The 13,401-nt window shown below is 43.0% G+C and overlaps 1 protein-coding gene across 1 annotated transcript in view; it reads left to right on the forward strand.

Moving 5' to 3' along the window:
• Positions 1 to 3,009: 3,009 nt before the first annotated feature.
• Positions 3,010 to 13,401, forward strand: part of LOC149127819 (uncharacterized) — a 67,575-nt gene continuing 57,183 nt past the window's right edge. Inside the window, exons 1-2 of the mRNA XM_089327012.1 lie at positions 3,010 to 3,067; positions 3,150 to 3,890. Coding sequence (XP_089183138.1) covers positions 3,010 to 3,067; positions 3,150 to 3,890 — 799 coding nt within the window. The remainder of the gene's footprint in view (positions 3,068 to 3,149; positions 3,891 to 13,401) is intronic.

Genomic DNA, 13,401 nt, shown 5'->3' on the forward strand with positions numbered 1-13,401 from the left:
CCACTTGGCAGCAGATGGAGGACCTCTCTCTCTCTCTGCCTCTGCTTTTGCCTCTCTGTAACTCTGCCTTTCAAATAAATAAATTTAAATTGCATTTAAAAGATATATTTGAGAGTTACAGAGAGAGACAGACAGACAGAGAGAGATCTTCCATCTGCTGATTCCTTCCACAAATGGCTTCAATGGCCATGGCTAAGGCAGGCCGAAGCTTGGGGCCTGGAACTCCCTCTGAGTCTTCCACATGGATGACAGGGACCCAATTTCTCAGACCATCTTATGATGCTTTCTCAGGCACATTAACTGGGAGTTAGATTGGAAGTGGAGCAGCCAGAATTCGAATTAGTGTTCATATGGGATACCAGGGTTGCAGGTGATGCCTTAACTCACTGTGCCATGATGCTGGTCCCCAATGCACATGCTTATTTGAATTTTACAACAACTTGAGGAGATGGCTGGAACAAGTCAGATATGTAATATTCACAGAGAAGGGATCTGGGGTCAAAGAAGCCAAGTTACCTATCTATGGTTATTGTGCTGCCTACCTTATTAGGCAACAGACACAAGAATAGAATGCAGGTTTTCTGACTCCTAGTACAAAGCCCATACATTAGCATATACTGTTTCAGAACGTGGGCTACAGTGATGTTGAAAATATCTGGGATAAGTGACAAGTTTACAGGTAAAACAGATGAATGAAAATGACAAGTAGTCACAAAGAAAGAATCTTATCCTAGTGGTTAAAGTTTTGATGATATGTAGAGAAACTGAGAAAGGAAACTGATCCAGACCACAGACAGGAGGTGCCATATTTTTTAAATTCCAGGAGAGAAAGTATTAACTAGAAAGATGCCTTTTCTGGCTTCCAGAATTTAGCTCATAAACTAAAGCTCTTCACAGTGAGTTAAGTATACTGATTATATCAGGCTGCTATAATTAAAAAAAAAACACATGCAGATGTTGTTCAGTGCATATATTTCACTACCATACAGCTCAGACTTTTCCCCACATGTTATATTGTGACAGCCCTAAATGGTCTTTCCTATAACAAATTCATATCTTTACATAGAGAGTCAGCAAGCAAGTATTTGAAGCTGCAGTCCACAGTTTATTTTCTAAAATATTGCCATTTTTATCTTTATGACTGTGTGTAATCACTGAAGTATTTTTGCATGCTATGCTTAGTATAAGACACAAAGATAAGTCTTTGTCTTTGACAAAAGGTAAGTCAAAAAAGTGCTATCAGGGGCCTGCATCATGGCACAGCGGCTTAACATCCTGGCCTGAAGTGCTGGCATCCCACATGGGCACCGGTTCTAGTCCTGGCTGCTCCACTTCTGATCCAGCTCTCTGTTGTGGCCTGGGAAAGCAGTAGAAGACGGCCCAAGTCCTAGGGCCCCTGCACCCACGTGGGAGACCCAGAAGAAGCTCCTGGCTCTGGATCGGCACAGTTCCGGCCATTGCAGCCATCTGTGGCGTGAACCAGCAGATGGAAGACCTCTCTCTCTGTCTCTACCTCTTTCTGTAACTCTGTCTTTCAAATAAATAAAACAAATCTTTAAAAAAGAAAGTCCTATCAGGTGCTTGTAATAATTCAAATGAAGGCTAAATAGTTTGGAAGGCTAAAAATAAAAAATGACTTTGGGGCCCCAAAATAGTATTTGACTCTGTTCAATTTAATGAAACGACAGGATTTCGTTATTCAGAACACAATTCTGGATATGTATGGTTGACGATTCTGTGCAAAGAGGCAGGGAGTAACAATGAAGGAAATGGACAGATCCTAAAATTATGAACGGAACGCAGCATGAACTACTTCATGATACAAACACAGAAAATATTCCTCAAGAAGCAAAAAGTGGTGGAAAAGATACAGACTTCTATCCAAAGAACACAACTGGTTTTCCACTTTGTTAAAGTGTAGAAGAAGCAGATAAAATATAAGCCCCTCAGCGTCAAAATATTCCATTGAATTTTGAACAAAATCAACACGTAATGTCTTCCTTTTAAGGTAGCTAGGTAGACATTTGCTTTTGTGTGTAAGAAGGGTTGAAAAAAATGAGAATTTTTTTAAAAAAATAATTTTTGTTTGATGGATTGAGGAACCAGCCTTGAATCCACTTATAGTAATTATATGGACTCTATTGTGCATTAACTTAAATATAGTTACACCTGTAAAAAACAATTCCAAACTACATCGAGTAAGAAACTGCTTATAGTCTCCAACCTCTTGGCCAGAATTGATATATTCCTGATATTTAAGTTAGAGATATCACGGTATAGAAACAAAAAAAGTGATTTCCAGTTCCTCAGTTAACCATGACCATACAGAAGACACTTCTCCCTAAACCTGTCTCCTCATCTATAAAAGCTGATTCAGTATACCAAGTAAATAGAATAGAAAAGAAACAAGTAGGAGCAGGGCGATGAGGAAAGGTGATGGTCTCTGGGCACCTCACTTCAGCCACTCCCTGCTCAGCACTCTCAAGGCTGTGGGCTCAGACCGCTACCTCACCTACTTCAGGAGTCGGACCGCGCACCCTGTCCAGGTTGGAGTTGTGGAGACCCAAAGCAGCACGGGCTCCTTTAGGAGCTGCGGAAAGCGTTAACACTCCCTATGCCAAGCCTTTGTAGCATGCTCCTCACACCATCCTCCAGGAGGTGAGTGCTGCTGTCACTGCACGACCTGGAAACTGCAGCTGATGGGAACTTGCCCAACACGCTCCAACTTTAAAGCTGGCAGAGGCTGACTTGGAAATCGGGGCACAGGTGTGACCTTTCCTCACCTGTAGAAGAGAGCTTGTCCTTTGTCAAGGAAGCCGGTAGCGCCCAGGGGCCCGAGGGCGGGGAGGGGTTGTCGGAACCTCGGAGACCCCGGCGGCCACGAGCCCGCCTCAAAGGGGGAGGGGGCGCTTTAAGGGCGGGGAACTTTTTCCTCCCCCGACAAAAAGTAACTCCCGAAGCGGGAGGGGTTCTCTCCGAGGGGCACTCGCGGTGAGCTGGAGCCTAGCGATGGGAAAGGACCCAGCCAGCCGGGTTTCTGAGGAGGAGGAAGAGGAGGGTTCAGAGGGTAGGGGGGCGGAAGCCCCAGTGAACACCGAGTCCTGGCCCAGGGTCGACCTGGAGGAATGGGAGTGGCGGAGCCTGTTGAGAACTGAGGTGGCCGGTCAGGGGAGCCGGAGGCGGTGGGTCCCGCGGGGGCCGCCCCGGAGGAGCGACGGGAGGCGGGCCTCGGGGTGGCTCCGGAGGCGGCGGACCGGAGTCGGCGAGCTCCGACGGCCCCAGCGGAGAGGAGGCGGCGGGCGTAGAGCCCGGGTCGCCGAGGGGCGGGGAGACGGCGGTCCGCGAGGGTGGGGCGCCGGCGGCCCAGGAGGACTGGAGGCGGGCAGAGGGGCGGAGAGAGAGGGAAGGAGCGCTCGGGAAAGGCCCGCAACGGGAGGTCAGTAGTGGAAAGAGCCCGGGCCGGCGCAGCCAGGGGGAGAAGCAGGGCAAGCTCCGGGACGGGTACTGGGAGGCCTACTGGGAAAGGGGCAGGGAGCGCTACCGGCAGAAGAAATCGAAGCGCAGGCCCAAGGGCGCGGGGCAGGTGCAGGGGGGCAAGGTCGAGTGGAAGTACCAGCTGGAGACGAAGTCCAACTGGCTGCAGAGCACGGGATTCGTGGAGTCTGTGGAGGAGGACAAGTCCTCGCCCTGCAGGGAGAGTCCCGACATCTTCAAGGTCCGGGTGTCAGACGCGCAGTTCCGGCAGCCGGCAATCAGATTCAGTACCTGCGCCACGCCTTCTCGTCGCCTGTCGCAGCGGCCGGTTGGGAGCTGCCTCTCCGGCCTCAGCGTCATGAACGAGCTAGCGAAGATGGGTGACCCGAACCTCCTGGGGATGGTGCAGGAGGAAGGTAAGGAGCCCGCCGGCGGGAGGGCGGGGCTGCGCGCGTGGACTCCGCCGTCCCCAGCGCTGAGCCCCGGGGGACGTTGGTGGACCTGCGGCCAGCGCCGGGGACGTTCGCGGCGTGGCGTCCCCGCGCGAGACGGGGAACCGCAGCGTAGACCGCCTCTGACTTGAATGTGCCTGGGATGGGTTTAGCTCCCACGATTTGCTTTGCCGCTCCCACGCGCCTAGTACCTGCGTTCTGTGACTCCCTCGAGTCGGGGACACCCTCCTTGCTCCCTTGTGTGCTGCAGGACAGCTGAGTACTTAGGAGAGGCCAGGCTAGCGCGCTGGGCACGTGTGCTGTGGTGCTCGGCCCCTGAACACCACCCCAAAGCAGAAAGGGTCTCCCAAAGGGAGCCGCGCGGTAAAGATCAGGACCGCGATCCCACGTGCCACGGAACTGGCCCTCACTCCTTTAGCCTCTCTGCGGATTACTGATAGTGCTTTCAGATGCTTGTTAATCATGCGAGGGCTGACTTTAAGATCTATCAGTTTAAGATGCTCATGCACTTGGAAACGGTGCTGCTTTTACAGGTCAGCTTTAACTGGACCTGTAGTGGCGTTGAAAGACATTTGTCTGTTGCTTGCTGAAGACTTTGCTCAGATCTGTGTTCTGTGGTATCTCGTTTCGTAGACACATTTTCCTAAAAATGCACATTTTTCAGTGGCCTTCTGTTGGAACTCAGTTGTTTCAATGACTGTTTTCATGTCTTTAGTTTTAGTTTGAAGTCCAGAAACGATTTGTTAAAGGGATAAACAGTCTGAGCATGCTCTTACTATTCAGTCTTCAGTGGCACCAAGAAATAGTTGTGTTATTGCATACTTTTCCTCTTTTTAAGCAGCTTCACTGAGACAAAATCTTCACATCATAAAATCCACATTTAAATTGTAGCTTCCTGTTTCAGTATATTTGCAGTTTTGCAACCATCACCATAAAGTAATTTTAGAAAATTTTGTCACCCCAAATAGAAGACTCTTAAGGCAGCCACTCCCCATCCTTCCCACCCTTAGCTCCAGGCACTCCCTAATCTATTACTGTTTCTGTAGATTTGCCTATTCTAGACACTTCAAGTAAATTGAATCATGCAACATGTGGTTTGTAGTAACTGCTTTTTTCTCTTAGCCTGTAGATTTTTGAAGTTCATTCATTGGAGTTTGTAATAGTGTCTTTCAATTGCCAAGTAACTTTCCCACTGTAGAGATATACCACAGCTTATCCATTCATCAGTTGCTGGACATTTAGGTTATTTCCACATTTTAGATAACTATGAGTAATGCTGCTGTGAACATTCATATCAAATTCTTGTGTCAACATATGTTTTCTTTTTTAAGATCGATTTATTTATTTGAAAGTCAGAGTTACATACATAGAGAGAGACAGAGAGGCAGAGAGAGGGAGGCCTTCCATCTGCTGGTTAGTTGACCTCAATGTCCAGAGCTGCACTGATCCAAAGTCAGGAGCCAGGAGTTTCCTCCAGGTCTCCCACGTGGGTGCAGGGGCCCAAGGACTTGGACCATCTGCTTTCCCAGGCCAACACAGAGAGCTGGATCAGAAATGGAGCAGGCAGGTCCTAGAACCAGTGCCCATATGGGATGCTGGCACTGCAGGCTGTGGCTTTATCTGCTGCACCACAGCGCCATCCCCATCAACATATGTTTTCATTTTTCTTAGGTTATACTTAAGAACGAAATTGGTAGATTGTGTGGTAGCCCTGTATTGCACATTTTGTGAAAGTGCCAACCTACTTTCCAAGTGTCGGTATTTACATTTCCACCAATAATGGAAAAGAGTTCCCATCTCTCTACATCCTCACTAACAGTTGTTTTGTCTGCCTTTTTTTTTTAGTATAGCCATCCTAGTAGTTGTGAAAGCGTGTCTCTAAGTGACTTTGGTTTGCATTTCCTTGGTGACTAATATGTCAAATATTTTCGTGTATTATTGGGTGTTTATTTATCCACTTTGGAGAAATGTCTATTCAAGTGCTCTGTTTTAATTTTTCTACAATTGATTTATAATAACTCTCTCTGTTCCATATTCTGATCCACTATAGACATATAGTTTGCAGATATTTTCACCTTTTCTGTGGGTTTTCTTCCCTTGTTCTTCATGGCATGACTCTATGCACATTCCCCCTTTTGAAATAAAAAAAAAATTTGAAGAGAGAAGGAAATAACTTTGACTAATGCCTGCTGAATGATGTAGTAAATGTGCATTAATGCCTTTGTATTCACCAGATATGCATTCCAAGCTGTCTAGTGGATTCCTGAAGCCACGGATAATACCGAACCTCATATACACTATGTTTTTTCCTATACATTCATACCCATGCTACAGATTAATTTATAAATTAGACAATCAGGGGACAGCATTGTGGCATAGCAGCTAAGCTGCCACCTGCAATGTTGGCATCTCAAATTGGAGTGCTCCTCCTCCTTCTCCTTCTCCTCCTCCTCCCCCTCCTCCTCCCCCTCCTCCTTCCCCTCCTCCTCCTCCTCCCTCTTCTTCTTTTCCTGATGACTTTTTTTTTGTAATTTCAATAACCTGAAAATCTAAATTTGTATATTTAAAGCACTCAGTAATTCCTTATAATCACTTCTGAGGTAAAACTATGAAAGATAGAGATACATATTTTTCATTGAAGGAAGAGTAGAAATGAAGATGTATACTAAATAATGTTCTCTGCATGGATTTCAAGTGTTTTTCTGCACCAAAATAAACATATTTTAATTCATGCTTTCATGAACTTTGGAGTACCCTCTTGTGTTACCAAAGTCACATTTGAAGATTAAATGACAGAGTTAAACAGTTGATTCACTTGTAATAAGATTTCTTTTCATAGATATCTTAACTTGTAGACAAATTAATGAACGGTTTCTAGGTTTTATTACATTGTTTTTAAGTCTGTTTTCTTCACAATGGAACACATAAGCAATACATGACCTCAATTGTTTATTTTCTTTCTTTTTTTTTTTTGACAGGCAGAGTGGACAGTGAGAGAGACAATTGTTTATTATTCTCTACTAATTTTAAAATTGAAATTTTAAGGGTTAAATGTAATAGAACACTTAAAAGGCTACAAAAACAAACATTACTAGTAAAATAGTTTTGCTGAAATTGAACTATTGACTGGTTAACATTTAAGGAAATTCATATTTGAAATATTCATTCTTTAGCTGATTTATGATACAGTCACCATTGGAAAAGAAAGTCTAGGAGTTTAGCTTTGGAAAAGGCAGTTTAAATATTGAATGTTTAAGTTGCCTACATCTTAACAATTACATTAAGCACTGTGTTTGACGAAAAATCACCTGCTTTTTAGAAATGTGGATCTTTATTTTCATATAAAATCACAGGCCATGTAATGACAGAGACCTGAGAAACACATTGCTAGGTGTTTTTGTCGTGCTAACATAAGAGTGTCCTTAAAAAAACAAGTGGTATAGCCTTCTACACACCTAGACTACATTATGATCTTAGGGGACCACAATTATATATGTGGTCTCTCATCGACTGAAATATCAATATATGTCATGTGACTGTACTTAAATTTAATTTTATGCTGCTGGTAGAAGTTGTAAGCTGAGAAGACCATCTGGTAAATACAAGGGCTATTTTTGGGTTCTGGGTTTGCTTGAGTGTGTATTCTTAGTAATGTGCTCTCTGAGTTGTTCGGTTGGCTTTTGTTTTAGCAAATATTTGATGATTCTCACAGTGGATTGGTATGAAACCCTTCATATCTCTGGTTTCCAGCTTACAGGCAGAATGTAGTTATTTCCATTCATGTTAAAGGAAGCTGGAGGAATCATAAGACGTTGATTTAGAGTTGTTGGCTTCAAATCCTGCCTCTTCAGAGGTTTTGACAGAGGTTTGGTAATTATATACAATTATTGCATTTTTATACTCTGAATGAGTGTGAAAGTGTACCTCAGTCTATGGAATGTGACACCAATTGCTTACGTGTGTGGCTGTGTCTGTAAGAGTGAGCTAATGAACCATATGCATGTGTGAGAGTGAGCGTAGTGTGTAAGGAAATAAATCTGTTCTCCTGAATCTTTCTGCTTTTCAGAAAAGGATACAATTTACAAAGTTTGCTATTGGTGGCTCTCCAGGTTTGTGGTAGACAGAGGTGTAACTGGGCCAGGTGCCCAGAGAGGGCTATAGTCAAAGTGGTTTGGGAGCTGGTACCAGGGTAAACCAGAAGGATGAGGTTTCAGGCAAGGTCTGAAAGGAGGATATCTAAACTGATATATAAAAAATAAGCAAGGGTTAGTATGGGAAGAAAGCACTTGTTCGTGGTAGGGAAAGGATTCAGTAAAGTTAAAGTGTAAGAGGAGAAACAGTGATGAAAATAATTGGAAGGATATATGTTGTCTGCTTTCCACATTCTTTTATTTATTTATTTATTTGACAGGTAGAGTTATAGACAGTGAGAGAGAGAAACAGAGAGAAAGGCCTTCCTTCCATTGGTTCACTCCCCAATGGCTGCTACGGCCAGTGCTGCGCCAGTCCGAAGCCAGGAGCCAGGTGCTTCTTCCTGGTCTCCCATGTGGGTGCAGGAGCCCAAGCACTTGGGCCATCCTACACTGCCCTCCCGGACCACAGCAGAGAGCTGGACTGGAAGAGGAGCAGCTGGGACTAGAACCCAGTGCTCATATGGGATGCCAGCACCACAGGCAGAGGATTAACCAAGTGAGCCATAGTGCTGGCCCCTCCACATTTTTAAGTAATCACATTGCATCAGATTCTGATAGCAATTTGAAAATATTTTTTCACTTAGTTTTATGTTAAGTGGAGCAAAGTTAGAGTCAATGCTTGCATTTTTTCTTCTTTCTCTTTGCAAAAATAAAATTGTAAAACACTCTATTGACCTAGTAGTAGTTGTTTGATGGTTGTGTGCTTGAACTCTATTTTGTTTAGTGTATTGTTCTTCCACATAAGAGTGATCTTTTTTGTCCTCAAAACAATAAAAGATCCATAAGTTAATGCTCAAGTGTTAACACCTTTAGTGACAAAGCATTCATTCTTTAGAATACTATTCTTTTACTGTTCTTTATAAGAGTGTGTTAAATTGGTTTCCTTTTCATTCATCAATCCAATGAGAGAGAACCAGGACACTGTGGAGTTTTGAGTGGCACATCCAGGAAGTATTAATGGAGAAAATGCTTTCATGAAAGCTATATGTGATGTCTTATGCTTTTTTATTTTTTGTTTGTTTGAAAGGCATAGTTAGAGAGAGAGACAGACAGATCCATCATGCATCACTGTTTCACTCCCCAAATGGCTGCAACAGCCAGAGCTGGCCTGGACCTAGCTGAAGAGAGGAGCCAGGAGCTTCTTCCTGGTTTCCGATGTAGGTACAGGAGCCAAAGGACTTGGGCCATCCTCTGCTGCCCTCCCAGGTGCATTAGTAGGGAGCTGGATCAGAAGTGGAGCGGCTGGGACTCAAACCGGCGCTCATATGAGATTCCATAGCACCAGCCTCAAAGGAACGCGTTATCTTATTTGATACTCATGCAAACCTTTGTGAGATGGACATTATACCATTTATATGATAATCAAGCTTTGAATTGTCCTCATATTCTTGGCCACAGTAAGCTAGGGAATGTTTCATTTTGTTTTGTTTGGGCATAATCCTGAACCATGTATTATAAGGGTCTTGTTAATACAGGAGATAGGATATTTGTGGGCAGCTGGAAGCCTCTGCTGTCTTAATCACCCACCATTAAGGACCCTCACCATTTTATCAAATGCCATCTTCTTAAGTGAATCAAGCCTGTGAGTATTCAGTCTTTTTTGTTCCTCAGCTTCTACATCTGAAATTTGATGAGAATTTGTTGGAAACTTTTATCCAAATATTCTCAGTGCTTGTATGTATCCGTCACTGCACTGCCTCAGCTCCTGTCTAGTTCACTGTCATCTCTCTTGTAGTTCACTTCAGTAGTTTCCTAGTTTGTCTTCTTCCTCCATTCTTATTTCCTCTTAACCCATTCACTATTCAGCAGCTAATACTTTTGGTGAAGGGTAAATGTAATAGAGTTGAAAACCTGTTTTTCGGTTTGTTATTTCACTCAGCAAAAAATTTAGACTCATTTACAAGGCACTCAAGGCTGTCTACAAAGTATCTACTCACAACTTCTCTGGCATCTTCTCACTACCCCCAGATTATCTTCATTTCTTTGAACATCTCAAATTGTTGTGATTTGAGCCTTTATTTGTATTCACATGATTTGCTTCTTTCAACATTTAGGTCTTAGTGTAAATTTTCTTCTTGGGGCTGGCACTGTGGCGTAGCAGGAAAAACCACTGTCTGCAGTACTGGCATCCCATGTGGGTGCAGGTTTGAGTCCCGTCTGCTCTGCTTCTGATCCAGCTCTCTGTTATGGCCTGGGAAAGCAGTAGAGGATGGCCCAAGGGCCCTTGCACCCATGTGGGAGACCCAGAAGAAGCTCCAGGCTCCTGGTTTCGGATTGGCGCAGTTGAGGCCATTGCTGCCAATTGGGGAATGAAGCAGTGGATGGAAGACCTCTCTCTCTTTCTCTCTCTGTCTCTCTCTCTCTCTCTGCCTCTGTTCTCTCTCTGTGTAACTCTGACTTTCATATAAATAAATAAATCTTAAAAAAATTCTTTTTCAGAGAGATTCTCATCCGTAAACACATTCCTTTTTTTTTGTCTTTCTCTTTCTTCATCTCTTGAACTTTTTTTTAAAAAAAGATTTATTTATTTGAACGTCAGAGTTACAGAGAAGGAGAGGCAGAGGTAGAGAGGGAGAGACAGATTTTCCATCTGCAGATTCACTCCCCAAATGGCTGCAATGGCCAGGGGTGGGTCAGGCTGAAGCCTCCAGGAGCTTCCTCCAGGTCTCCCACATAGGAACAGGGGCCCAAGCACTTGGGCCATCTTCCTCTGCTTTCCCAGGCACATTAGCAGGGAGCTGGATCAGAAGTGGAGCATCCAGGATTTGAACCAGTGCCCATATGGGATGCCTGCACTTTAGGTGGTGGCTTTACCCATTATCCTAAAATGCCGGCTCCCATCACTTGCACCTTGAAGCTTTCTGAACAGTTTGTCTCTTTATAACATCATAATTTTTGGGGTGTCTCCTATATAGATTTGTCAATTTCTTGATATTAAAGAATCAACAAATGTAAGTCGTTATCATCACCATCAAATATATTGTTTTATTGATGACTGAATGTCCGACCTGTGAAAGGTCTGAAAATTTACTGTACTTGAAAGTTAACAAAGTTACTCATCGGTACTGGTAGAGACATGAGAAACCTGCATAAGAAACAAAGCACAGTTTACTACAGCATTAACTGTAGCCAGATTAGCAGCATTCTTGTACCTATGTGGCTATAGATGATCAATATTCAATGAGTGGCTGGCGCCGCGGCTCAATAGGCTAATCCTCTGCCTGCGGCGCCGGCACACCAGGTTCTAGTCCCAGTCGGGGTGGATTCTGTCCCAGTTGCCTCTCTTCTAGGCCAGCTCTCTGCTGTGGCCCGGGAGTGCAGTGGAGGATGGCCTAAGTGCTTGGGCCCTGCACCCCATGGGAGACCAGGAGGAGCACCTGGCTCCTGACTTCAGATCAGTGAGGTGCGCCAGCCAGTGGCCATTGGAGGGTGAACCAACAGCAAAAAGGAAGACCTTTCTCTCTGTCTCTCTCTCTCTCTCTCTCATTGTCCACTCTGCCTATCAAAAAAAAAAAAGTCTATAAAAATTTAAAAAAAATATTCAATGAGTAATGTAATGCCTGCACAGGCAACAGCTTGCAACAAAGAGAGAAACTCTGAGCTTTTAGTGAATTTGGTCAGTAATTTGCTTTAGAGGGAGCTACTACCCCCGTGTTTCTAGACTGTAAGCACATGAGCCCTTTGCTCAAGAACAGTCTACCTTCTCTGTCTTCAAAGGCTGCGCACTCTCCAAAATCCTTGAAAATTATAGTCTAGATATTCCAGTACAAGGATGTGCACAACTGTGAGAAACCCAAGAATTGTCTCCTAACAACATCTACCCGTAAATAATTAGCTGTAATTTACTTTGGTTTTGGACAGTTAATTTTAATATTGTATTCCTTGGAGATTTAACCTTGTTTTTTCATATAATTATTACTTATTCAGTCTTTTCGTGAAACATGTGACATGATTACACCACAATGTATTTATCCATTCTTCTACTGCTGCATTTTTGAGAGAATTTTGGTATTACAAATATTCCTAACAATGCTATTATGAATATTTTTATGCTTTTCTATAGTGTTCTGATACACATTATTTCTGTTGAGTTTTCACTAAGACAGCACTTTTGAACTTTGTGGTCTCAAAGAAGTTCAAAAGCTTTTATTTATTTTTATTGAAAATTAAAATAGGCACATTTAAAATTTATTAAAAGTAATAATTCCATGTTAGCATAAATAATTTCTAAGATAACAGTTATATTCTCAAAAATGAAACAAATATAATATTGACATTGTTCACTTCTTTGAAAATCTATAATCCCTGGCCTAATGGAAGGGTAGATTCTCATATCTTCCTTTATATTGTCTGTTGTGATATGTTGTTTTGGTCCAACTAGTTAAAGAAAATTGCCTACTTACAGATATATAATTGAAAAAGGAAGAATAATTTTAAAAGCTTTCAAATAATTACAGATATTCTTCTTTGATACAATTGCACCAAAACTCAAACTAATAATAGGTTCTTAAAAGACAGATGTAATGAGAAATTTGAAGCCATCTAAATAAACTTTTCATTTTCTGCTACATTAAAATCCACTGGTCTCTTACTTTAAGGACATTTTTCACCAGTGTATGATTTTGTAACATCATATGCTAATTACTTAGAAAATGTTAGTTCACTAAGTTAAATAGATCTGCCAAATGTTGACATATTTCATTATAAAATATCAAAAAGCCACATGACATCATTGCTGTCATCTGGAAAGTCTTGGGAAAATTTCATGGTGACAGATAAAGTTTTTCAAATTTAGAGCTTTCATTTAAAATTCAAATTTTATCACTGACAATAAACACTCTTTGCTATTTTCTATGAAGAATCATGCTGTTAATTTTTGAGAAAATAGCTCCCAAATAATGAAGATTGCATAATAAAATATGTCTACTGGTCATATTTTCTTTTTCTCTTTTTATAAATTTTGAATTTGTTTATTCATACTTTGAGTTAAAATTGTGTGACATGAACTCTGATATTTCACTTTACAACACAAAGCACTTTTTCTTTCCTTCCCTTCCTTCCTTCCTTGGCTTTGTGTCGCTCCCCGTCTTCGTGGAGGAACGACACAGGATCCTGCGCTGTTCTTTCGTCTGCTCGGCCCTCCCCGGGTTTGCTGCTGGTTCTTCCCGGGTTGGCTACTGTCCCTTCCACCTCCGTGGAAGGGCGGTTCCCCCTGGCCACATTCCCCACTTCCGCAGGGGAGCAGCACACCGCCGGCCGGCTCTCTCGGGGGCTACACAGGC

Source organism: Oryctolagus cuniculus, chromosome 2 (genome assembly GCF_051225735.1).
Source record: "Oryctolagus cuniculus isolate XC-2025 breed Fujian yellow rabbit chromosome 2, ASM5122573v1, whole genome shotgun sequence".
Taxonomy (NCBI): domain Eukaryota; kingdom Metazoa; phylum Chordata; class Mammalia; order Lagomorpha; family Leporidae; genus Oryctolagus; species Oryctolagus cuniculus.